General features: G+C 50.4%; 1 protein-coding gene across 1 annotated transcript; it reads right to left on the bottom strand.

Moving 5' to 3' along the window:
* Positions 1 to 14,932: 14,932 nt before the first annotated feature.
* HASPIN (histone H3 associated protein kinase) lies at positions 14,933 to 19,093 on the bottom strand. The gene has a single exon (XM_032129986.1). It carries the CDS (start codon positions 19,056 to 19,058, stop codon positions 16,272 to 16,274), a length of 2,787 nt encoding a protein of 928 aa, XP_031985877.1. The 5' UTR covers positions 19,059 to 19,093; the 3' UTR covers positions 14,933 to 16,271.
* Between the last annotated feature and the right edge of the window lie 7,578 nt (positions 19,094 to 26,671).

Below are 26,671 nucleotides of genomic sequence, written 5' to 3'. Positions count from 1 at the left end.
TCTCACTTTTCACTCTATTTAACAGTAATAACTTGTAATATTTCTGTAACAATACAGCAAGTGTACTTAATTGAAAATGTTCATCTTGGGATATATTTTCAGAGCTTCAGCCCTTCTCAGAAAGGGAGAGAAGGTGTTACTAGGGACTATAAGGTCTGATTACTGCTGTGGGAGTTAACTCTTGTTTTTCATGGCCTCGTGTCTGTTTGTGCAGCCACCCCTGAGCATGGAGCTGCTGATGCTGCACTGGATGCACCTTCCAGCCCAGGGAAAGCTTGGTGACAATCCCAGGAAAGCTGCAGACCACAAGGGTTGGCAGCACCTTTCCTTCAGTGAGACAAGCTGTGCAACCTGAGGTCTCTGTCTCAATTCCGCTCTGAGGGAGTGAGGCTTGGAGGTTTTGCTTTCAGAGACCATCTCAATCTTCACTGTATGCACGTGACTGGCAGCAAAAAATTGGTTTTAAAACTTATTCCCTACACTTCAATGGGTTCTTCCCCTGGTGCTGGGCAATTCCCCCTCCAGCCTCACTGCATTGGGACTCTGAGTGGGAACTGACTTTTCTTGCTCCAGCTTCTGTTGTTTTCTTGCTTTGTGAAGCCTTCAGCTGCTTTTTCCATCTATGGCTTTGTCCTAAGTGTTCCCAACAGTTGGCAAGGTGCTCCTATTGCACGGAAGGCTCATCTGGCATATGATAAATCTATCACTGTGCTTGGTGCTGTGCTGTGGTAGGGACTCCTGGAGATTCTAAAGAAATGCAGGATCAAATCTGCCATCCCTGTCTGGAGTCAAAATAAAAGGCCTTGCTGGTAGTTTGGGGAAGCTGTGGGCACTGACAGCTTTCAGCATCAGCTTCCTCTTCAGCTATTCCTTGAACCTGCTTCTCTTTTTAAGCTTGGCAGTGCTTGTTTATCTTTTGATCTGCATCAAAAATGTTCTGCTGCGAAGCAGGGCTTTGGCATTCCCAGAGCTTCCCAGTCACACCACAGCCCAGCAGTCTCATGGATGAAGGACAGAGCAGCAGGAAGGGACAGGCCCCTGCACAAATGGACATGTCCAGTTGCTCAGAGGCTGTTGTCCAGCTCTTTGATGTGCTCTGGAAAAACGGGGATTTTTCTGTATAGGCTTCGAGGTCTTCCCACCTCACAGAGCTCTCTCACAGCTCATCTGTGCAAGTTCCCTAAAAGGCACTCCATGTCTGGAGTGTGTGGTTCCCAATTCCCTATTTTCCTCAGGGGCAGAGGTGGAACCAAGCCTTCCTTGTTCCTCAGATGCTTTGCATGTTTTGGGGTTTTTCCCCCCCTGTTTTTCCAAAGCCTGCTCTGAAGCTGGAGCCAGCATGGGCAGCTGTATCCATGAGCTGATTCCCTCTCTCTTCATCTCCCTGTGACCCCACTTGCAACTGAACATACTTTCCATTGCCTCTGGAGCTCGCAGAGGGAGCCTTTGAAATGTGACAGCCCCAGGGCCCCGACAAAGACCAGATGCTTTCTGTAAGTCCCAGGATCTGCCCAGGGCTGGGGCTGAAGGGCTGCAGCTGGTGGATTTTGCAGCTGGACTCTTCCTGGGGCTGGCTCTTACTTTTGGGCTTTGCTGTGTTCAAGAAATTTCATTTCTTGCTCTGAGACAAAAACAAAAAAAAAATGGGGGAGAAAAAAAAAAAACATTTTAGAAGAAAACTTCCACTTTGCAACCTCACATCTGCTTCTGCAGCACAAAAAACCCCAAACCTGGGCCAGACAGGACAAGGCAAAGGGTCAGAAAGATGTGACCTGTGGCTGCCTTGGGGGTGGGACAGAACTGTTACTAAATCTGAGTGCAAGAGGGTTGTTTTTTTTTTTTTTTTTGCTTTGTCTTTTGCCATAATCCTTTTTTTTCAGTTGAGATTTGTGGCATGTGGAGTGTTACAGCATTTCTGGACTGCGAGGATGGTTGTCAAATGTTAAACACAAAGAGGAAGAGAGTTGGAGGTAGCTGGAAAGTGCCCATGGGATTTGTTGCAATCTTTTCTGAGAATTCTTGGAAGATTCAGGTTTTCTGGCCAAGGAGAGCCATGTCTCTATTTCACTGGGCAGAAGAGCTATCCCCAGTTGACAGTGTTGGTTTTGCTGGCGTTCACATCTCCAACACACAACTCAGGGACTCCATCATTGCAGAAAAAAAGAATTCTGCTCTTTTGGAGACCTCTGGATTAAAACCTTGGTCCATCAGGACAAGAATGAATTTGCAGAGTGCCAGAGCAATTTCCCTCTGCTCATCCCTTCCAGCTTGCAGTGTGTTACCTCTGCAGGAAGTGCATTGGAAAGAATCATGAAATTTGGAAAAAAGACTGGGAAAAGATTCACCTAACTGGGCTGTGCTGTATTTCTGTTCCCTTCTCAGGGGTCACAGGGAGGGAGGGCACCAGCTGTGCTATTCCTTTTTCCGCTGTCAGACTGTTGAATAATGATTTTGCTGCTGCTAAACTGGTTACAGGGTCTGTCCCTGAGGATGGCTGGAAGAAAATAAATAATAGGAAACGATCCACATATAAGTAGATATGTGATGTTTTGTTCTAAAAATTGCCCTTACTGCTGCAAAGGACACTAATTCTGCAAAGCTATATATAGAGAATTCCAGTGAAAGGGCTGCTTGTCTCTTTCTGGAGCACAGGTTGGGTCTTATTTGGGATCTGAGCTCTGCCCATGGATGTGAAGCCTGATGGGCTGACAGATGCTCTCCTTGCTGGAGCTCTGTTTGATGCTGGTTGAGGGAAGAAGGGTTTACGTCCATTGCCTGGAGACAGAGGTGAAAACACTGGCAGCGTAAACACTCCGTGCTGGGGATTTTCCAACCGTGCCTAAGCAGTGACAAATAAAACATTCCTGCTTTGGGCTCCCTGCTGGATGTGCTCTCCCTGTATGGTAGAGGACTGCAGGCTGCAGCCAGAGCTCCTGGCTTAGGCATTAGAAAATAAGAGAGAAATAAAGAAAGAAAGTTATTCTGTCCCTAAGGTGCGCTGTCATCCCAGCGTGGTAAAATCCTGATTTTTACCTGTGTGCAGGAATTTGTTGGTGCAGCCCTTGCCCTGCCAGGCACTTCTGTGCAACACAAACGTGCTTGGGGACCTGCTAAAACTTTGCTCCTGGGGCCATGCAGAAAACAAGCGTTTTGTGGCCCTACACAATATCCAGGATAAAAGTTAATTGTGGCATTTTGGACAGCCCAGCAGGAAAGCCTTTGGTGCGCTGCTGGAATTTGCTCGGGGTGGTTGGGAGCAGAAAGCAACAGCCTGGGCACATCGGGATTCACACAACGGGCACCCTCTCGTGGCTTATTCCTGTCACAGGGCGAGGACAGGGATGGATCCTGCTCTGGAGCACGCTGGGAACCCCCTCAGTGGCTGATTTAAGAAAAGGCTGTGCAGTAAGATTTCTTTTAAATGCAAGAGCTACTTGTGCTACATTTGCTATAAATCCTTCTCTGATGTTTTCTAGGCTGGTTCATTCACCTTGAAAAGCCACTTCAATGTGCAGGTGACCTCTCCTTGGGACAATCTTTGATTTCCCTGATGGTCTCCAGGACATTGCAGGATCTCTGGAGAATGTGATCGTGCTTTGGTAGGTAATAAATGGTGTTTTTTAGTGTGCTGGGGAAATGCTTCAAAGACAAATATAGAATCTGTGTTCCATGCAATGTGTCATTATTCTATTTTTAATTCAGAATGAGAGGGACATAAAAAAAAATCTTTCCCAGTGATAGAAATTATCTAAAATATAAACCCTTCAGTCCAAGCTACAAAGGGTTTTGCCTTGTATGTTGTTGGGGTTTTAGTTTAGTCTGTTTTTTTTTTTTCTCTGTTAAAGGAATTTTCTCCCATATGCATGTTGCTAGGGGACAAATAGCTGTACTTAAGAAAGACAAAAGGGGAGTGGGGCGGACCTGGCTACTCCTTTGTCTACACCTGGGTGTGAGTTCAGTTCGCTCTGAACGTCCGGAGAGAGAAGCTGCAGAGAAAGGAGCTGCTGCTTCTTTCTTTTTGGCCGTTCTTTCTTCCTGCTGGAAACAACGCCGGGACCCCAAAAGCCGCTTTCCCTGCCCTGCTGGAGACCGAGCTGCGGCTGCCCTGCCCCGCTGCTGCTTCGAGCTTTCGCTACGCTGTAGCCCTGCTCGCCCTGCCTGCCTGGGCCTCCGTGGGTTTTTCCCATCTGGATACATCTCGTCTGCCACCCGGGATTTGCGTTCGTCCCTGCCATTCCAGCCTGCTGTTCCTGAGAGTCCGGGATCGGCTGCCCAGCGGTTTGTGAAGCCTTTGTCCCATCCCTTCCCGGGATCCCCGGAGCACCGGTGCCGCGTGTGTCCCGAGCTCGCTCCGGAGCGCCCCCTGCAGCCGCGGGGGAACCATCGCACCTGCCCTGCTCACCGGGAGCCGCCAGCGCCCCTGCCGGCTGCGAGCGGAACTGCACCCGAGGGGAAATAGCCTGACAGCCGAGAAGGCTGGCACTGGGTTTGTGATTGCTGTTACTGCCATAGTTGTTGTTGTTTTGTTTGACTGGTTATATACATATATATATATATAGTAAAGAACTGTTATTCCTATTTCCCACATCTTCGCCTAAAGGCTCTTGATTTCAAAATATAATAACTTGGAGGGAAAAGGGGTTATATCTGCCACTTCAAGGGGGGCCTCTGCCTTCCTTAGCAGACACCTGTCTTTCAAAACCGAGACAGATCTTGGCGCCCAACGTGGGGCATAAGGGCATTAAGAGATAGAGGTGAAAAAGGAATAACAGTTCCTGGATAACTTTATTTTGTGTGCTGGATATTGGAACCTTGTTAGGCAGCACTATGTGGTCTAGTTTACCCTGGTTCGGGTGGCATGTGGCCGTGGCTATATTCTTCCCCTTTGCAGCTCCTTACTTGAATATGGGTCCTCTGACTAAGGCTACCATTGCTGTTATCCAGCTTGTGTTATGGGTCGAGAAGGTGAGGAATTCATGGGTTTTTAACTTCCTCCGGAATGTGGGCACATGGATAAACAGCTATCACACACTGAGCACATGTTTTTGGGGTTATGTTAAAAATGGTACCTTCTGTGAGGAAATGACACCAGGGGAAGTTTTCCCCCAACCCCTCAACCAGTTCTTTGGGCCCACCCCATCAATTTTCGAAGGGTTTAAATTCCCTCTGAATACTAACCATCTGCTGCTGATAGGCCTACTCTATTTAGCATTCAAGGATAAGTTGAGATTGGCTTGGATATCTACCCGGACACCAGCCCCAGAGACTAGAGATCCTACCCCAGAGCCTGATCCTGCCCCAGAACCTGACATGGCCCCAGAGAGTAGAGTTCCTACCCCAGAGCCTGATCCTGCCCCAGAGCCTGACACGGCCCCAGACACTAGAGATCCTACCCCAGAGCCAGAGCCTGCCACAGCCCCAGACACTAGAGATCCCGCCCCACAGACTGATACTGCCCAACAGTCCACCTCAGAAATGGACTACCCAAACTGGGTGGGGGTACTGGCAAAAGGGATGCAGGAGATGTGCCAAGAGATGGGTCAGGTGCGCCAGGGGATATGCCAGGAGATGGGTCAGGTGCGCCAGGAGATATGCCAGGAGATGGGCCAGGTGCGCAAGGAGATGTGCCAGGAGATGGGCCAGGTGCGCAAGGAGATGTGCCAGGAGATGGGCCAGGTGCGCCAGGAGATATGCCAATTGCTAAGGGAATACACCTCCTCAGCTAGTGAAAAACCCTCTCCCTGCCCCAAAGAGGGTGAGTCCGATGGTGCAGCAGTGGAACCCACGGATGTTACAACCGTCCAGGCTTCAGCTGAACCACAAGGACAACCACAGCCAGCAGCAGTCGCCCCTGTGCAAAGGAGGAAGTATAAGACCAAATCAGTACGACCAGTCAATGATGATGGGCAACCAGGGCCCTCACAACCAGCAGGAGAGCCAGAGCCAGAAGTCATCACTGAGTCCCTGTCGCACGACAGTCTCCGTGCTATGCGAAACGACATTGTGCGAAGGGGGCGTGAGCCTTATACCACCTGGCTGCTTCGGGTTTGGGACCTTATGGGCACAAGTGTGCAACTGGATAGTGGTGAGGCAAGGTATCTGGGATCGTTGACCCAGGACCCAGGTGTGGACCAGATATTTGTGAGGGAGCCAGGGCCTCTCTCTCTTTGGGAGCGGCTCTTAATGAGTGTGAGAGAAAGGTTCATTCACAAAGAAAGAATGCAGGAGTATCATCATAGAATGCAGTGGAAGACACTCGAGCAAGGGATCCAACAGCTAAGAGAGGTGGCAATATTAGAGGTACTCTTTGGGAAGGATGGACAGCATGATAATGACCCCGATAAGGTCAGGTGCACAGGACAGATGATGTGGAACCTGGCAAGGCTAGGGCCATCACAATACACCACCTTCATTGCAACGATTGATGCTGACAATACCCGAGAAACAGTGGGCTCTGTTGCCAACAGGCTCAGGCATTATGACAGCATGATCAATGGCCCGCTAAAAGCTCATGTCTCTGCTGTGGTCCAGGACCTCAAAGAGGAGATGAAGGAGATGAGGGAGGAGATGAGGGAGGAGATGAGGGAGGAGATGAGGAGGGTCAGCGTGGCACCAGTGCGAGTCACAGGCCCCCAAGTCAGAGCCCGTCGTCCCCCTGCGAGAGAGAGAGGGTACACCCCACGAGCTGAGCTGTGGTTTTTCCTGTGTGAGCATGGGGAAGACATGAGAAGGTGGGATGGGAAACCCACCTCTGCCCTGGCAGCGCGGGTGCGTGAACTCAAGGAGGGAGGCACTAACCGAGGGGGTTCCGCTAAGGTGAAGGTAGCCTCAGCCTCCCGTGACCGAGCTGCCAGGCACTACAGAAGGGAGGATGATATGTCGGATCCCCTTGAAGGTACCTCGAGCATGTACGCCCAGGGAAAGAATGATAACCAGGGCTAGAGGGGCCCTGCCTCTAGCCAGGAAGAGGCACGGGAGAACCGAGTTTTCTGGACGGTGTGGATCCGATGGCCTGGCACATCAGAGCCACAAAAATATGATGCATTGGTTGATACTGGAGCACAGTGTACTTTAATGCCATCGGGACATGTGGGGGCAGAACCTGTATCCATTGCTGGGGTGACCGGGGGATCACAGCAGTTGACCCTTTTGGAAGCTGAGGTGAGCCTGACTGGGAAGGAGTGGCAAAAGCATCCGATTGTGACCGGCCCAGAGGCCCCGTGTATTCTGGGCATAGACTTCCTCCGGAATGGCTACTACAAAGACCCAAAAGGACTCAGGTGGGCATTTGGGATTGCTGCTGTGGAGGCAGAGGGCATTAGGCAATTGAACACCCTGCCTGGACTATCTGAGAATCCTTCTGCAGTTGGGCTCCTGAAAGTGGAAGAGCAACGAGTGCCAATTGCCACCTCGACAGTGCACCGCCGGCAGTATCGGACAAATCGAGATGCTGTGATCCCCATCCACAAGATGATCCGTGAGCTGGAGAGTCAAGGGGTGGTCAGCAAGACCCACTCACCCTTCAACAGCCCCATCTGGCCTGTGCGCAAGTCTGACGGGGAATGGAGATTGACTGTGGACTATCGTGCCCTGAATGAAGTGACTCCACCGTTGAGCGCTGCCGTGCCAGACATGTTGGAGCTCCAGTACGAGCTGGAGTCCAAAGCAGCAAAGTGGTACGCCACTATTGACATTGCCAATGCATTTTTCTCCATTCCTCTGGCAGCAGAGTGCAGGCCTCAGTTTGCCTTCACCTGGAGGGGCGTGCAGTACACCTGGAATCGACTGCCCCAGGGGTGGAAGCACAGTCCCACCATCTGTCATGGACTGATCCAGACTGCACTAGAAAAGGGTGAGGCTCCAGAACATCTGCAGTACATTGATGACATCATTGTGTGGGGGAACACCGCAACCGAAGTGTTTGAGAAAGGAGAGAGAATAATTCAAATTCTCCTGCAAGCTGGTTTTGCCATCAAGAAGAGCAAGGTCAAGGGACCTGCCCGAGAGATCCAGTTCCTGGGAGTAAAGTGGCAAGATGGACGACGTCAGATTCCCATTGAGGTCATCAATAAGATCACAGCAATGTCTCCGCCGACCAACAAGAAGGAAACACAAGCTTTCCTAGGTGCTATAGGTTTCTGGAGGATGCACATTCCCGAGTACAGCCAGATCGTGAGTCCTCTCTACCTGGTTACCCGCAAGAAGAATGATTTCCACTGGGGCCCTGAACAGCAGCAGGCCTTCGCCCAGATCAAACAGGAAATTGCTCACGCCGTAGCCCTTGGCCCAGTCAGGACAGGACCAGAGGTGAAGAACGTGCTCTACTCTGCAGCCGGGAACAAGGGTCTGTCCTGGAGCCTCTGGCAGAAGGTGCCTGGTGAGACTCGGGGCCGACCACTGGGATTCTGGAGCCGAAGCTACAGAGGATCTGAAGCCAACTACACTCCCACAGAGAAGGAAATCCTGGCAGCTTATGAAGGAGTCCAGGCTGCCTCAGAAGTAATCGGCACAGAGGCACAACTCCTCCTGGCACCCCGACTACCGGTGCTGGGGTGGATGTTCAAAGGAAAGATTCCCTCCACGCATCACGCCACCGACGCTACTTGGAGCAAATGGATTGCCCTCATCACGCAGCGCGCCCGAATTGGAAACCCAAGTCGCCCTGGGATCTTGGAAATAATTACGAACTGGCCGGAAGGTGAGACTTTTGGGTTATCTTCTGAAGAAGAAGAGGAGCAGGTGACACGTGCCGAAGAAGCCCCACCATATAATGAGCTACCAGAGAGTGAAAGACAATACGCCCTCTTCACTGATGGTTCCTGCCGAATTGTAGGCGCTAGCCGGAAATGGAAAGCCGCTGTATGGAGCCCCACACGACAAGTTGCACAGGCTACTGAAGGAGAAGGTGGATCGAGCCAATTTGCTGAGCTCAAAGCTGTCCAATTAGCTCTGGACATAGCTGAAAGAGAGAAGTGGCCAAAGCTCTACCTCTACACTGATTCATGGATGGTAGCCAATGCTCTGTGGGGTTGGCTGGAAAGGTGGAATAAGGCAAACTGGCAGCGCAGAGGAAAACCAATCTGGGCTGCTGAAGAGTGGAAAGACATTGCCACTCGGGTAGAGAAGCTATCCGTGAAGGTCCGTCATGTAGATGCTCACATCCCCAAGAGCCGGGCTAATGAAGAACATCGTAACAACAAACAGGTAGATCAGGCTGCGAAAATAGAGGTGTCCCAGATAGACTTGGATTGGCAACATAAAGGAGAACTGTTCCTAGCTCGATGGGCCCATGATGCCTCAGGTCATCAGGGCAGAGATGCCACCTATAAGTGGGCACGAGACCGAGGGGTGGATCTAACCATGGACAGTATCTCCCAGGTTATCCATGATTGTGAGACATGCGCTGCGATCAAGCAGGCCAAGCGGGTGAAGCCTCTGTGGTATGGCGGGCGATGGTCCAAATACAAGTATGGGGAGGCCTGGCAGATTGATTACATCACACTGCCTCAAACCCGCCAAGGCAAGCGCTATGTGCTCACAATGGTAGAAGCCACCACTGGGTGGCTGGAGACCTACCCTGTGCCTCACGCTACTGCCCGGAACACCATCCTGGGCCTGGAAAAGCAAGTCCTTTGGAGGCATGGCACCCCTGAGAGAATCGAGTCTGACAATGGGACTCATTTCAAGAACAGCCTTATAAACACCTGGGCTAGAGAACATGGCATAGAGTGGGTGTACCACATCCCTTACCATGCACCAGCAGCTGGGAAGGTTGAGCGGTGTAATGGACTGCTTAAAACCACCTTGAAGGCACTGGGTGGGGGGACTTTCAAAAACTGGGAGATGCATTTAGCAAGAGCCACCTGGTTAGTTAACACTCGAGGTTCCACCAGCCGAGCAGGCCCTGCCCAATCTGAACCCCTACAAACAACAGACGGGGATAAGGTTCCAGTGGTGCACATGAGAGGTATGCTTGGAAAAACTGTTTGGGTAAAGTCTGCCTTGAGCAAAGACAAACCCATCCGTGGGGTTGTTTTTGCTCAGGGACCAGGTTGCACCTGGTGGGTGATGCAAAAGGATGGAGAGACCCGATGCTTACCTCAAGGGGACCTTGTTTTAGGGTGAACTACCCATGGCTCTGTACTTGTATCAGTATCAGCATGTATATTTGTATATAATTTGGGTAATGCATAGATTTATATGGTTAAAAAAGTTAAGTTTCATGTAACATGTTAGTATGGGAAAAAATTCGGGGTGGATAATGTTGGGGTTTTAGTTTAGTCTGTTTTTTTTTTTCTCTGTTAAAGGAATTTTCTCCCATATGCATGTTGCTAGGGGACAAATAGCTGTACTTAAGAAAGACAAAAGGGGAGTGGGGCGGACCTGGCTACTCCTTTGTCTACACCTGGGTGTGAGTTCAGTTCGCTCTGAACGTCCGGAGAGAGAAGCTGCAGAGAAAGGAGCTGCTGCTTCTTTCTTTTTGGCCGTTCTTTCTTCCTGCTGGAAACAACGCCGGGACCCCAAAAGCCGTTTTCCCTGCCCTGCTGGAGACCGAGCTGCGGCTGCCCTGCTCCGCTGCTGCTTCGAGCTTTCGCTACGCTGTAGCCCTGCTCGCCCTGCCTGCCTGGGCCTCCGTGGGTTTTTCCCATCTGGATACATCTCGTCTGCCACCCGGGATTTGCGTTCGTCCCTGCCATTCCAGCCTGCTGTTCCTGAGAGTCCGGGATCGGCTGCCCAGCGGTTTGTGAAGCCTTTGTCCCATCCCTTCCCGGGATCCCCGGAGCACCGGTGCCGCGTGTGTCCCGAGCTCGCTCCGGAGCGCCCCCTGCAGCCGCGGGGGAACCATCGCACCTGCCCTGCTCACCGGGAGCCGCCAGCGCCCCTGCCGGCTGCGAGCGGAACTGCACCCGAGGGGAAATAGCCTGACAGCCGAGAAGGCTGGCACTGGGTTTGTGATTGCTGTTACTGCCATAGTTGTTGTTGTTTTGTTTGACTGGTTATATACATATATATATATATAGTAAAGAACTGTTATTCCTATTTCCCACATCTTCGCCTAAAGGCTCTTGATTTCAAAATATAATAACTTGGAGGGAAAAGGGGTTATATCTGCCACTTCAAGGGGGGCCTCTGCCTTCCTTAGCAGACACCTGTCTTTCAAAACCGAGACATATGTCTAAAGATTTGAACAAGCATGAGATAGTGAACATGAATTAACACAGATGAAGGTCTGAGAAGACCTTGATGTCTGCAGTTCAGCACTGATAATTTAGATTATTTATATAAAAAATAATTTATTTACATACTGTCCCTCTTTTTCAATCAGACTCATGGCAGCTGAGTGACCCGTGGAGTTCACAAAGACAGAGGCAGGGCAGATGGATTTGATTTTCTCCTTGCATTTTGGATTTGAAAACAAATTCTAGATAAAGAATTGGAGCCGCTAGATAACGTGTTTATCTAATGGAAACATAAATACCATGTTAAATCCCGAAGCTCTGCCCATATTGGTGTATTTTGGCTGTCTGCTCCTTCAGGCTCTTGGGATTTTGTGTGTTCTGAACATTCCCAGCAGAAACTGGAACTTCTGTAAATAGGCCAGCCTGGTCCAGGTGACACACCATGGAAACACTGAGCAGTTCTTGTTCTTGCTGCCAGGCTTCCTTAAACCGTTTTTTCTGTAATATTTCAGCTCCAAAATTTATATTTGATTCTGTTCCTTATCTGCTCTGCACTGACTAACTCAAGACCAGCTGTCCCCTGTCTCACCAGCACGAGATTCCACCCTGAGAGAATCCTGATTTTCCAAAATAACAGCCTTGTTGCAGTGAAATTGTGTTTCAATACAATCTGAGCATTACCAGCATCTCAGCAAGGTAAAAAATGGGAATTCTGGTCAAGTTGAAATGTGTTGCTGCTTTAGTAGCAATTATGAGTCTTTACCACGATTTAAATATTTAATTAGGTGTTTATAAAGCAGAGGACACAGAAGTGGGGACAACATTCAGCCCTGAGCAGTAATGAACACTAATGACTGTGGCTGCAGTGCCCTCAGGGATTCTGATGTTGTTGTACATTTATTTCCTAAGAATAATTCATGAGATTCTGGAGTGTTGGTCAGCATTGCTTAGTACCTCACACCTAATTGTTAATTATTATTGAACTTCTCCAGAAACATCAGCCACAGACAGGAGATATTTATTGCTGAGTAGAAAAAGGAAGAAATCTCATCTCTACAAAGCTGTGCCCCTCAGCTGGCACAGCATGTGAACATGTTTATTCAAGGAAAACTTGTCATAACTGGGAAAAAAATAATTAATATTCTTGCCCTGTGGCAATCTGGGGTAAACAACTGGAGTTTCTTTACCAAGACCTTGTCCCCAGGGAAGATTTTTTTAATGTTGTTGCTTATAAACCTTTTCCTGGGAGCTGAACTCATCACTAGAGGGTCTTTTAGTTTTAATTGCCCATTGAGATCTTGGCAATTTTGTTTGTGTGCATGTGAAGACATTCTGAATCTGCTACCTTAGGAAAATGAGGACTGTTTAATCTGACTTGATCTGTGTTTGCTTTCAGTGCCCTCACAAGGGCTGCAGCCACAAGACCATCTGCACTGCTCCTTTGCCTTTGACAGTCAGATTCAGTGAGTCAGAGGAGTTGGACTCCCAGATTTTGCATTTGGAGCTCATATAAAACATCATCTTTGTGCATAAGGTGTTTTCTTCAAACCCTCAGTGGTGTTCTTTGACTTTCCCTGCAGTTCATCCTTTCCATACCATCCCATTCATACAGTGCTTTATCTCAGTGGCTGTCGCAGGAAATCCCAGAGCACAGACCGAGGTTTAAACAACAATAATCATCCTAAAAATCCCAATTCTGGCATTTCATTAGGAACAGATGAACAGCACAGCACTGCAGCAAAGAGCTGCTCAGTTCACATCTAACAGAAGGCATCACTTCATTGTGAAAATCCACCCTGCACCTTGGCTGAGGAGCTGATCAAGGGGAACCGTGCTTAAAATCAACCTTGAATGATAAAATGTTACATAAAGCATGGAGGGCTCTGCCTTTGATACTGAAAAGGAACCTTTTCCTACACACCCTGAAGAATATTGAACAATTAATTGGGCTGTTGCATTATCCTGTGTGTGAGAGCATTTGGAGAGAGCAATTCCTGCAAATTCCAAGAACAGGGATGCTCCAGGCTTCTCATGAAATAAAACCCCTTTTTCTGTCTGCTCCTAGGAAGGAATCAGTGGGGGCCACACTGAAGTGACCATGAATGTGTCACTGACAGGCAGTGGAGATGACTCTGTGTAACAACTCTGGGCCTGAACTACCCCAAAAATCTACATTTTATGAAGATGCCAATCCAGGTGAAGTTGTAGAACAGCCCCACAGCTCTCAGCAAACTGCTGAGAGGAAACCAGCAGAGCCACCAGTAATTTACTACCTAAACAAACCTTGCAACAAGCTCCAGGGAAGGGAGGGAGCATTTCCCTTGTTAGGAGGAGAGCCTAAATACTGGATTTATCTGATTTAAGACTCCCAAGCTTTTATTGGGCTATTTGTACCTAATTTGTTTTATGGGAGCAGTCCCAGGCTGAGTTGAATTTCCCAGTCTGTTTTTATTCAGCTCTAAGGAGAATTCCTGTTCCCTTGGCAGCCTCCTCTTGTGCTGGGTGCTGTGGCCAACCAGCACCATTAACTGCTGCAGTCTGGAACTGCAGATTTGGGCAGAAATTACTATTTTCCTTTTTTTCCTGCCTGTGAATGATACTCTGAGTAGCTGCTTTTCATCCTCTCTCTCTACATCGAGGCCAGAGCTGCTCTTCCTTCTCATTCAGCTCAGGGCTGGGGTGCAGCTTCTCAAGGCAAGAGAGAATTTTCATATTCCTGCAATTAATGTCTCATTTTCCAGAACAGAATCAGCAAAAAATACATTTTTTAACAGCATCCTGGTAAGTTACAGAGTATTCACAGAGTAATCTGTATTTTATCTGTCTTTCCCATTAAAATAGGCAAAATTTTCAGAGATTTGGCACTTAGATGAAAGAATATTCCAAAATACATCTGCACTCACTGTTAATATCACCAAGTGTTGCTGTCTTCACTGTAAAATCCACTTTGACCTGGAAACACCAGAATTCCTACCTGGAATCCACCTGATTTACCAATTACACAAAACTAGGCTTGTTCTTTTCAGCCTCCTAAAGCCTTTGGATCCATGTGAAAAATCTTTCCCTCCCTTAGGATAATTCTAGACTTCCTTATTTCAGTAAAAGATGGAGCACCCTTTAAGGCTCTAATTTCAGTGTGGTGTGTATTAAAAAACTTGTGTTTTCTGAAAGGGGAAACTGGGTTCTGGCATCCTCTTTCCTTAGCAGGGAGAGCAGATCCTTAAAATATTTCATCCAGCTCTGTTCCAAGTAAAGCTTTCACTCAGATGAAAACATGTTCAGGGCATTTTACTTGATTAGGGGAAATTTACTATTCCAATTCCTTTTATGTCACCATCCTCCCATTAAAATTTATGAGGGCTGATTAGTACATGTTATTTTTTTCTAAGTTTTTTTTTAATCAGAGAGCATCTTTAAAAAAGGAAATGAGGGCTCAGCTCTGGCAGCTGCACTTCTTTGCAAGCACAGTTTAAAGCAAAGGTTTCTATATGAATTTAATGTCCAGTTTTGGTGGGGGTAGAAGCTTTAAATTTTGATTGATGAAAATTACTACCTGTTCACAAACCAGCAAATTAGTTTGCAGGGAAACATTCCAAGGTTTCAGCTTTCAGAATCTCCAACATCACTGCACCGAGTCCCCCTGGGGGCTGTCACCTCTCCTGGCATTAATTCCTGCCACTGTCCCATCCCTCCTGTACAGCCAAAATTCACTTCTCAAAGCAAAGAAACAAAGGACCAAGGCAGGCAAAAAATAACGTGGTTTCATCCATCCTTTTTTTTTTTTCTTTCAAAACAGAAATGAAATTAGCACCATTGTGACTGAGGAACACTCCTTGATGTCAGATAAGCATTCACTGCAGGCCTTACAGGGTTTTAAGACTATTCAATTACAGTGCATTACTTTATTCAATTAGAGGGGAAATAAAAAAGGGTTGAGAGGATGCCTGGGAACATTCCAGCACAATTTCCATCTTCATAATTTGAAGCACTGCAGATTGTCAGGTCACTTTCTGCAGTGTCTGGAAGGCAGAACAATAAAACCATCCCAGGGTCTCCTTGCTGGGTTTGTAAAAAGGAGACTTCAAGAGAGAGTCAAAGAGGCATCTTTGAGATGGACACATACAACATTTATTTATTAGACTGCCTGGACAACATTCCAGTCATCATGAATTTGATGATGCTGCCTCTTAATTTCTTAATGCATCCGTGTCACTGGATTGTAATTTAATTCACTTTTCACTTTAGTTTGATTTATTGTTCTCTTTAGCCCAGTTTCTTTAACATGAATGTTAGCAAAGGACTTCTTGAAAACAGGGAATTGGGATTTAATGTAAGCAGAGGTTCCAGTTTAAGGCACCTGGTCCATCTGCTAAAGAACATTTATTACCTTGTGCATTTTCTTCTGTAGATAAACAGAGAAATTGCTTCAGTGCTGAGTTCCTGTCAGAGTACAAGGCCACAACATTATAACCATCAAAAATCAGGAACACAGGTACTTTGTCTTATTTTTATCACAATCAGGTACCTCTTCCTTGGTCCTTAAGGAGAGGGGAAAGAAACAGGTAAGTGCAGATTAGTGTGTTTAAAATCCTTTACTGCAACTTCACATATACACATTTTGTACCTTCATTCCAGGTACAAATTTTGCCAAAATTAAATCAAAGGGTGGGTTTTTCCTCTCTGTCTCCAGTGAGCCAACAGTATTTATCCTTGTCCTCACTGTCCAGAACTGAAGGCTTTTTACCTTTAAAAAAAGAATCTGTAAGAAAGACAATACCGTAAGAAAAGAACTTTTAATAATCTAAAGCTAAAATGGTAAGAAAATGTATGTAAAATTCAGAGCATTAACTGAGCCTGGAGAAGTCTTTTTTCCCCTCCTTCCTCCACAGTCAGCTCTGTTCTCTCCCCTCCAACACTCCTCAAAACCAGCAGGTATGGAAACAGAGCAGAAGGCATTGGGGGGGATTTTTAAGGACATTTTTGATAACGTATTGAACACGTTGGGAACCAATCGAAACACTTCATTGTGCCAACACATACAAAAAGCAGAGGAGAAAGGCAGCACCAGTGGCTTAGCCCTTGGAGCCCTGCTCACTGGAAGAGGCTGCTGTGGTGCAGAACATCATGGGCAGACTCAAAGGTCAGCACTTCCTTGTGGAACTTGCTGAGCTGCATCTTTATTTTCTTCAGGGCAGGAGTTGATGCCTTCTTCTTGTAGCTCATGCCTCTCAAAAGTTTATCTGCCAAGTAGTGCAGCCAGAGGACGTTGCTGTGTGGGTGATAGTCAGTCCAGCTGTTGGAGTTCTCCTCTTTCATCTGCCTGTAGATGTCAAACTGGTAGTCCCCAGTGCCTTGGAAGAGCTCCTCATCTGTGGAAAGGTCACAGAACACGGTCAATCCATCCTTCTCCAGGCGGGACAGGGTGTAGTCGATGATGTTGACGTGGATCCCTGCTGTGGGGATGCTGTGTGTTGCCCCATTCAGCACGTACTGAAGTTCTTTCACGTCTGTGTTTTTGACCAGCACGTTCCCCCAGTGCAGGTCCCTGTGCTCGAAGTGCAGCTCCTGCTCTGCCACTGCCAGGGACGCGGTGACCTGGTGCAAAATGCTTCTGGCTGATGCCACCGAGGAGAACTTGCTCCTCATGCGCTCCAAGTCCCTGCCTCCAAATTCAAACTCCAGGACCATGAAGAGCTGCTGGGCCCCGAAAAAGTCTGGTCGGTCATTTTCTGATCCTGTTTCTTCGTGGAATTTGTCCCAGGCTTCCAGGAGATACCTGGGATAGGGCCCTTGGACACAGTGCACCGTGTACAGGCTGATGAACCCCACAGTTCTGTTCACAGAGCCCTCAGACAGAAGACTGAGTTCTTTCGAAATTATTACCTCAGGCAGAATCTCCCCAAAGCTCTTCTGAGCTTCACCATTTATTTTTTCAGTCCCCTCAATGGGAATTATTTTTAAGGCCACAGGTCCTCTCTCACTGTCAATCTGGAACACCTCTCCAAACACCCCTTCTCCAATTTTCTTGCAATCTTTCATCTTATCTAAAGGAATGCATTCCTCAAAAGCAATAGGCCCTTCTTGGTTGCATTCCCCAAACACCTTCTCTGCATCTGTAAGCAGCAGCTCCAGGACAGAGGATGAATCCCTGGGAGCCAGCAGGACCATGGAGGAAGCAAACCAGGAGCAGCCCTGAGCTTTCCCAGCAGACAGGCTGGCTTGGTACCCCGAAAGCTGGGATTTCCCTGAAGGGCTACAGAGGATGCTGCTGCAGAAACTCTCATCTGTGGTCACTTTCTTCTTTTTATGGAAGGACAGAGATGCTCGAACTCTAGCCCAGGAATAAGAGCCATTAAGGAGTGAATAGTCATTGTCTCTGACATCTGCAGACATCTCCACAGCTCCCTTCAGAGCTTGTTTTTGCCTTGTCTGGAGTCTGAAAAGGGAGTTATTGGGCTGCTGCTGTCTCTTGTTCTTGTGCCTTTTTGGACGGAACCTCGTGTGCCTGCCCCAGCGGCTGGCACTGAAGCCACTGATACAAGCTTTCCTGCAGGTGCTGCCCTCCCCAGGGAGGCCCTTGGTCCTTTTGTGCTTGTTCTCCAAGATTCCTTGGCGGCCCACGGGAGAGCCTGGCTGCAGGCAGGCAGGTTGAGCATCAGCCTGTTTGTGGAGTTCCATGCTTTTCAACCTCATCGGCACTTCCAGAGGGTCCAGGACCACCACTGGCACAAGCTGGTACTCCTTGGCTAGGTCTCTGTGACAGCTCGAGCTTCTTTTTGCCGAATTCCTCATGAGATGATTTGGAACCTCACAGGTTTCCTCACAAGTGGCACTGTCACACGGCTCAGGGGGCTGTGGCTCACCCTCAATGGGGGCCAGCGCTTCCTGAGGAGTGCTTGGTGCTTTCTGTGGGGACGGGAGAGCTTGTGCCCGGCAGGGTCCCCGCACCGACGACCTCAGAACACGGCGGGACCCCCGCAGCCCCAGCTCTGGCTCCCGGCTCCCAGCCGCGCCTTTTGGTCGGAACCATTCAGGCACCTCCTCCCCAGCATCCAGCAGCGACGGGCTCTGCCCGGGGCACCCCTCGGGCGAGCTGCGGGGCAGCCGGTGCGGCGAGCGGGAGTCCCCCAGCCCCGAGCCGCCCTCGATGGTGGTGCTGAGCAGCAGCGAGCTGAGCCGCGCGGGCGGGCCGCGGCGGCGGCGCGGGGGGCTGTCGCCGAGCCCCGAGGCGCTGTCGGTGGCGGAGCTGAGCGGGCCGAGCGGCCCGAGGGCGGCGCGGCGGGGCGGCGGGGCCCATTGCGGGGTGCTGCACAGCAGCGGCCGCCGCGCCGCGCACAGCGGGCCCTGCCGGCGGCGCCGCGAACCGCGCGGCGGGGACGGGCACGGGGAGGGCGAGGACAGGGACGGCGGCGACTCCCGGCGCTCCTCTCTGCGGCGCCCGGGCTCTTTCCCCTGGCTCCACTTCTTCTTCTTCCCCGCCGGTTCCCGCTTCTCCTTCCCCCGGCCCCGGGTCTCCTGTCCCCGCCCCCGGTTCTCCGGCTTCCGGTTCTCCTTCTCGGCCGGTTCCCGGTTCTCCTTCCCGGCCGGCCCCCGCGTGTCCTTCCTGCGGGCCCGCAGCCGCCTGGCCCAGGCGGGGCGCTTACCCACGGGCTGCAGGCGGCGCTTTTCGGGCGGCGAGAAGTCGGGGTCGTCCGACGGGCTGGAGCGGGCGCTGGAAGCGGAGAGGACGCTGGAAGCGGCGCTGGAGGCGGCGGAGGTCGAGCTGAAGAGGCGCTTGCGGTCCTGCGGCGGCGAGATCCATCGGTCGGGCGGCGGCAGCGGGCGCAGGTACCCGGCGCGCCGCGAGTAGGTGCGGAGCAGCCGCGGCTGCAGCGGCATCGCGGGGCCGGGCGGGCCGGGCCCTGTGAGGGAGCCCGCCCGCCGTCCGTTCGAACGGGTATCGCGAGAGCGCGCGAGAGCGGCCGCGCCCCGCCCGCGCCGGGGGTGGGGCCGCGGGAAGGCCACGCCCACCGCCCCCGCCCCGCGCTCCCGGGGCCGCTCCCCGGTGTCCCGCGGCGCCGATCCCGGTGCCGCTCCCGGTGCCGATCCCGGTGCCGCTCCCCGGTGTCCCGCGGTGCCGCTCCCGGTGCCGATCCCAGTGCCGCTCCCGGTGTCCCGCGGCGCCGCTCCCGGTGCCGATCCCGGTGCCGCTCCCGGTGTCCCGCGGTGCCGCTCCCGGGTGTCCCGCGGTGCCGCTCCCGGTGCCGATCCCGGTGCCGCTCCCGGTGTCCCGCGGTGCCGCTCCCGGGTGTCCCGCGGTGCCGCTCCCGGTGCCGATCCCGGTGCCGCTCCCCGGTGTCCCATGGTGCCGCTCCCGGGTGTCCCGCGGTGCCGCTCCCGGTGCCGATCCCGGTGCCGCTCCCCGGTGTCCCATGGTGCCGCTCCCGGGTGTCCCGCGGTGCCGCTCCCGGTGCCGCTCCCGGTGCCGCTCCCAGGTGCCGCTCCCGGGTGTCCCGCGGTGCCGCTCCCGGTGCCGCTCCCGGTGCCGCTCCCAGGTGCCGATCCCGGGTGTCCCGCGGTGCCGCTCCCGGTGCCGCTCCCGGTGCCGATCCCGGTGTCCCGCGGTGCCGCTCCCGGTGCCGATCCCGGTGCCGCTCCCGGTGTCCCGCGGTGCCGCTCCCGGGTGTCCCGCGGCGCCGCTCCCGGTGCCGATCCCGGTGCCGCTCCCAGGTGCCGCTCCCGGGTGTCCCGCGGTGCCGCTCCCGGTGCCGCTCCCGGTGCCGCTCCCAGGTGCCGCTCCCGGGTGTCCCGCGGTGTCGCTCCCGGTGCCGCTCCCAGGTGCCGCTCCCGGGTGTCCCGCGGTGCCGCTCCCGGGTGTCCCGCGGTGCTGGCACCGGCTGCTAGTGCGGGACACCCCCGTGGCAGCCTCCCCGTGGCGTTCCAGGACCCCCGGGATGGGCGGTGCCCGCGCTGCTCCGTGCACGCTCTGAGACGCGTCGCTGCGATGGCAGAATTCGTTGGTTTTATACCTGTATGCTACACCTGTGCGTGGGATACACCTGTACGTGTGTACACGTGTGCTAGACCTGGGTACAGAACGTGTGTCGCTTTACCGGGAGGCTGGGGGGACACCGGCACGCGTTGCCCAGGGAGGCTGTGGCTGCCCCAACCCTGGCAACGTTCAAAGCCAGGTTCGACAAAGCCTTGAGCAACCTGCTGGGGTTGGGAGAAGGTATCCCTGCACATGTCAGGGGGGTTGGGAATAGATGATCTGTTAGGTCCCTTCCAACCCAAACATTCTATGTATTCATGTATTTTACTCGTGTGTTAAAAATACGGTGTATTTCAGGTATATCCCACCCCAGGTAGACTCGAGGGCCGCGTTCAGCTGCCGTTCCCGAGGGCAGGGTGTGCCCTGCACTGCAGTGGAGTCGCTGCTTCTCCACGTGTGATGCTATTCCCTCACCCCGCAGAGCAAGCGGGATGTTTTATTCATCTCCCGGGAGCCACCCAGGGCTTAGCAGAGATGCTGCAGCTCTCCTGCTTCCTCCAGGAGTTGCTCCTCGTGGAATGACTCTTAAAGCGCTCCAGGCTTTCCTGTCTCAGTGCCGCAGCTGTAGCTCAGGTTGTGGACACGGGACACAGCTTGGTGGCAGCACAGCACTGGGTGCTTCTTGCAGTCTGAGCCAGGGGTTGCTGGAAAGCAGCTGATGTTCTGTTCCTTTCGTTTCTTTTTCTGTTGTTCTTAAAAAGCGGAGCTGTTCTGCTGATCCCTGGGAAAATCAGGGGGAAATGATCTTCAGCAGAGAGCTCTACCTGGGCCTGAAAGAGGAGAACCTTAAGGCTGAGGTGTGGGGATCGCACAGGCAGCTTGGACCTTCCCTTGGGGCAGCAACAAGTGAGAAATCCAGATGGTTTTGCTGAGCCTAGAGAAGCAATCAAGTCCCAGAGTTAAATTCTGCACCTTTTGTTCTGCCTCTGAATTTAGTGAAATCAAGTTTTCACTGTAGGACAGAAGCAGAGGAAGGATATTTGCTACTGCAGAGCAGAAGATTTTTAGGGTTCCATATGGAACTCTTGTACAGATGCAGCTAAAGCAGAGGCCTCCTGTTCTTTCAGGGATTTCATAATGAATATTCCCCTTTCCCTACTGAACACAGGGAAATCTTTAATTCTTTAATCTGAGAGACTGACACTGGTGATTTATCAGCTGCAGGTTATCAGTAATAGTAATTTGGAGGGTTTGGGGAAAGAAGATGCCTGGCCAGACCTTGTGTTCTTCCAGTGAAATGATCTTAGGCCCCCCTTTGTGGATTCCAAAGAAGGTCAAGGATGGACACTTGGTAGTGTTCCTTTCTCTGTCTCCCTATTTTTGTGGTTGTTTTATTTATGTTTGGTTGTTCATTAACCCCACAGATCTAATGTGTATTTTATTTATAAAAGATTAAACAAAGATCTCTCATTCAGACCTTCAGAAGACAAAAGAGCCCCTGTCTCCTTTGGCTTAACCAATATTGCCTGGTGGAAAAAAAACAAACAATCTTCCTCTCCTTTATTTTTCTACTTTCTTCCCTGAAATAAGCTTCCTTCATTACTTGGATGCCTTTTGTTGTCCCTTATGGCTCTCAAGGAGGTCAGCTCTTGCAGTGGGTAATGCTATTTTCCTTTTTCGATGCTTTTTCTTAAATGCATTACAGGGTTCTGTGACTTGTAATTTCCAGCGAGTGCCATCGACCATTTAATTCTTTGCAATCTCTGCAGCAGATGCCAAACACATTTGCAGTAATTGGATGGCACTTAAGGGATTAGTCAAGACTGCCAAGACTCAACTCATCCAAACCACAGCTGGCTTTTTGTGCTGTTTCCATGGGAGCCTTGCTGTGTCTGCTTCTAAATTTATTTGCAATCTACATTTTGAATAAAATCCCCTGTGCAGAAGCCTCGTGACCTGTCTGTGTGGCCCTGACTCTGTGGCAGTGGCACAGCTGTGGCATCTCCCTGAAAGACAGAAGATTTTCAAATGACCCTCGTTCAGGGTCAGGAACCATCTGCCCCCAGCCAGGTGAAGGAGCTGGCAGCAGTTTGGGGAGCAGGTTTTGTGGGCAGACGAGCTGCTGCAGATCTTCCAGAGGCCTCAGAGCTGCCAGGATGGTTCATGACCTTTCTGCCTCATGCAAAGGCAGCAGAGGATTTGCAGAGCCACTTCTTGGTTTCATCACCGTGGGCCCCCTCACTGAGCCAGCTTTGCATTTCTTCACAGCTTTGTGCTTCCCACAGGAGGACAGGACGTGTTTTGTGATGCTGCTTTGATCAGGGATGACACCAGTTGCTTATGGCTTTCTCACATGTCAGGAAGATTCCCAAACCTTGGGTTTCCCTCAGCATGTTCAGAAGCTGCCAGGTTTGTGTAGGACTGGGAATGCAGTGCCCTGAGGCCTTGCAGGAGAAAGTGAGTTCAGCTGATCAGGAGAAGGGTGTCAGTAGTTCTTCTTTATAAAGTGCAGGGCACTGACATAAGGGCATCAGAGATGAGCCATGGAGTGCTTTGCTGGGCTCAAGGGCCTGTTGGGGCAGCTTTATTTGGGGGGGTAATCGAATTTCAGCTCTAAAGAGACATTTCCTGTCCTTATTTCCTGTCAGGGTGAATGAGCTGAACGATGCTGCACTGGCTCTCCCACTCCCAGCTTGGCTAAGCTGGCTCCAGTTGGTCTGTGCAGCACAGCTGGGACACATCAGCCTCTTGCTGAACTGGGAACTGGTTTAGAACATCAGGGTCACACTGGTTTGGAGCAGACCTCACGTGAGGTCAGGTGCCAGGCTGAGGGAGCTGCTCAGGAAACTTTTTCCTCTGGGGGTCATGTCTGAGTAGTAGCTGTGTTTTCCTGTAACTGGAAGGAGTTACCAGCTGGTAATTCCAGGGAGGAAAGGTCAGAAGCCTTATTCTTTCTAGCTGTTTCCATGAGGAAGGTGAAGGAAGGGGATGAAGGTTTCTCCCCAGTACTTGCAGTAAGGTAAGACCTGGCAGAGGTATCAAGCCAGGACCAATTTCATGTCTTTGTGTTATCCAAGAAGTAAATACTGATCTGTTGGGTGTATTCAAGAGCAGGGTTTCACCTTTAAACCAGTGGTTAATGTGAATACACTTTTTATTAAATCCCTTCAGCTTTCACGCTTTGATTCAACATTCTTCTCGTATTTCCCAGGGATGCTTTTATTGTCTGACTTTAGGAGGTGAATTCATTGCAACACAGCGCTGCTGGTCCAGCTATCCTTGCACTCAGTCTCTCAGCAGTGTTTTATGTGCACTTATATTAATTTCTGGTACTGAATCTACCTGATCAATGCCAGCTCTCTCACGGAACAGGGCGTGATGGATTGGTTTCATTAGATGTGCGCTATTTTTCCTTCCCCTCTGATCCTCTTCCTCAAGCACTTTCCCTTCTTGGTTTGGGGGACTGGAGTGGAGAAATGTACCAGGTAATAATAACAACATTCCTGCACTCTGTATAGGAGATTCAGGACTTGGGAGGAACATGGAACGCATTCAAAGGCTGAAAATGGCTCTCCTGGAAATGGAGGGCTGAATCAAAGACAAAATATATTCTTCAACTTCAGCACTCTCCCATTTCCCTTCTCTTCCTTCAGACAGTTCTGGGTGCTCCTGTGGACTGTGACAGAAACTCTTCCCACAAGTTCCCTTTCCATTGTGGCTGGGTGTGCAGCTGTGCTGGTTAGGAGGATAAAGAGAGGCTGATTTACCCTGCCAAGTCCCAGCCAGGATTACAGGAGAAGCTGAACAGAGCATTTTCCACCGTGAGCTGCACACATTTCTTTGTCCTTGCACCTGAACCCATCACTTTCAGAGAGCAGCTCATACCTGATGTCACTGATTTCTGTGGGCATGAGCTGTGGTCTGAAGGAACTTCCTCTCTCAACTTGTCTGACTCTTCACCTTGGTTTTTTGTAGATGTTGACTGACAAGTATGACAGCGTGACAAGAAACCGCTAAAGGGGAGAGCTGACCTCTGCATTTTCTCCTTTCATTTCCTTGCCAAATCTCCTATTTACCTCCTCCCCATCACTCTGCTATTTCAGTAGCTGCCCTGGCGCCTGTTTCTAAGAGAAGATGGATCTGCATCACTCAGACATTTGCTGCAGGAGCATTTCAGTGCTGGAGGAATGTCTCAGCAGTTCTGAGTCAGCCTTTGGGAGCCGATGGGTTCTGTAGCACTTGGCAGCAGGGTGGAGGGCAGGGTGGGGACCACGGGGACAATCGGTGCCTAGGGGTGATCATTTGGCATGGGAAGTGAACAGGAGGAGTGCCCAAAACCGGCACTTCAGCAGCTGTGGTGAATCACGACTGTCCTGGCCAGGGCTGTCTGCCACTGCCTGGAAAGCACATGCTCTGTTTGGGTGAAATTTGAAGATATTATTGGGCTGATCTTGAAATCTTCCCATGCCACAGCGTCAGATGCGACCTTGCAGCGTTTCAAATGCCCCCAGATCGGGGCAGAGGTTGAAAGTTTAATTTTCACAGTCCCTTCAGGTGGCATTTAGAGGCTGAGATAAGCTCCAGGGAAGCTTAACACTGACAGGTGGAGGAAAAGTAGATGAGGAGCAGTCTGGGCAGACAGGGATGTGTATCCTATGAGTGTGTGTGAATTATGAGAAGGCAATCACTGTCAGAAGTGTGAGGAATTATGTACAGGTGTGGCATGGTGGGAATGGAAAAAAAAGAGAAAGGAGGAGTTTCAGTCCTGGAGGAGAAATCCTCCCTGGGAGAATTCCCAGACTGAGCAAACAGCCTTTGAGGGAATGGAGCAGAACTGGGGTGTTTTTTCATGGGAAATTCAGGATGTTGAACTCAAAAAGGGAAATACCTTGCAGAGAAGATTTGGCCTCTGTCCCTTGAGACACTAGGTTATTTTTATCTTTAACTGATGACAATCAGGCTTTGTTGGGTTATTTATCCCCCTGCTGTGAACGAAACTGCTTTCATTTGAGCACCCACAGATACTTTGACAAACCCAGCAGTAGACTTGGTTTCCAGGCAAGAAAAGAAAACCAAGGTGGTGAAAAACAGGTGATAGAAACAATACCTGTAAGAGCATGCCACAAGCTAAATTTTGCAGCAACAGCATTGTCAGCAAAAATTGGGCTTGGGCTGAGCAGTATTCTGAGGCACATTTGATACAAATGGAAACTTTTTATTCCAAAACAGCTACTGCACCAGTGCTTCTTCTTGATGCCTACAAAACTACAAGAAAATAACAGTTTTACCTTCGCTTTCTTGTTTTAATTTCAGTGATCAAATGTGGTTTACACCTTCAGGCCACACCTGGGGCAGAACATTACTCGCTCTAAGGAACGTTTTTTTTCTAACATTTCTCAGATTAATTGACAGTGTAAATCCTTTCTCAGATTAAGTGACCTGGTAAATAATTACAAAGGCTCAGGGCAGAGCTGCTCTGGCAGCCACGAGGTTACAAGGAGGCCACAGGCAGGTTTGTGTTCTAGTTTTGCTGGTGCTGGAGAAAGGTTTCTTTCCCTTTGCAGAGAAACTCTAGGGATGGCTCTGGGATGAGGGATAAAATCAGTGTTTGTTCCTTATGACGCTGGTTGTGATTCTCTTGTGATTTGGAGCAACTTCGTTAAAAACCAGATCCATCTGTTTAAATTTGACATGGAATTTAAGGAGGACGAAGGACAAAATTTTATAAAGCCTGCGATCATGAGAATGATTTTTCCAGGGAAGGGAGTTGTGCAAGGCAGTGGCTTTATTTTTCTGACTAATAGAAATAAAAGGAGATACAGGAGCACAGTAACTGTTAATGGCAAAGAAAGGTCAATTACAGGGAAATTATGTTCCTTCAAATGAATTTAGCCATTACCGCCTCCCTCTGTAATTCATTGTTGCAGTGAGCTGGGGAGCAAAGGCAGCTGCTGTGTCACTGGACTCTCGATGGCCTCGTGCTGTTGGTCCCTCATGACCCAGGGTGGAATTGGGGCAGCCCCAAAAGCCTCATCAAACTGAGATCTGGAGCTTTTGCTGTGTGGAGGGGCCTTTGGGGTAAGGTGAGACAGGCCTGGCTGGGAACCTCTTGCCCACATTGCTTCCTGAAACAAACCCAGGCTGCTCATCCTGTCATCTGTGCTTGTTTCCCCAGGCCCAGTTCCTGGAAATCGTTGATTTACCCTCAGGCACATGCTGAATTTATTCATTAGTTTCTTAGTTTGGGTTTTGGTGTGAAGGTGTGGGAGCCAGGCAGGTGTTTTGGGTGACTGTCGAGGACCCTGGTTCTCATTGCTCATGCAAACATTTAAGAAATCAAAAATTTAACCCAATGTGTTGTCATCCTGTAAAGGCTGAAGAAAGACCTTAATCATTAAGAAATAGTGAGAGACTGTAGCTGTGTCCCCTTGGATGCTGCAGCTGAGCTCTGCTCTCTGCAGACCAGTGACAGGACCCGAGGGAGCGGCTGCAGCTGTGTCAGGGAGGGTCAGGTTGGATG

This window comes from Corvus moneduloides, chromosome 20 (genome assembly GCF_009650955.1).
Source record: "Corvus moneduloides isolate bCorMon1 chromosome 20, bCorMon1.pri, whole genome shotgun sequence".
NCBI lineage: Eukaryota > Metazoa > Chordata > Aves > Passeriformes > Corvidae > Corvus > Corvus moneduloides.
This window is presented reverse-complemented; position numbering and strand designations above follow the sequence as displayed.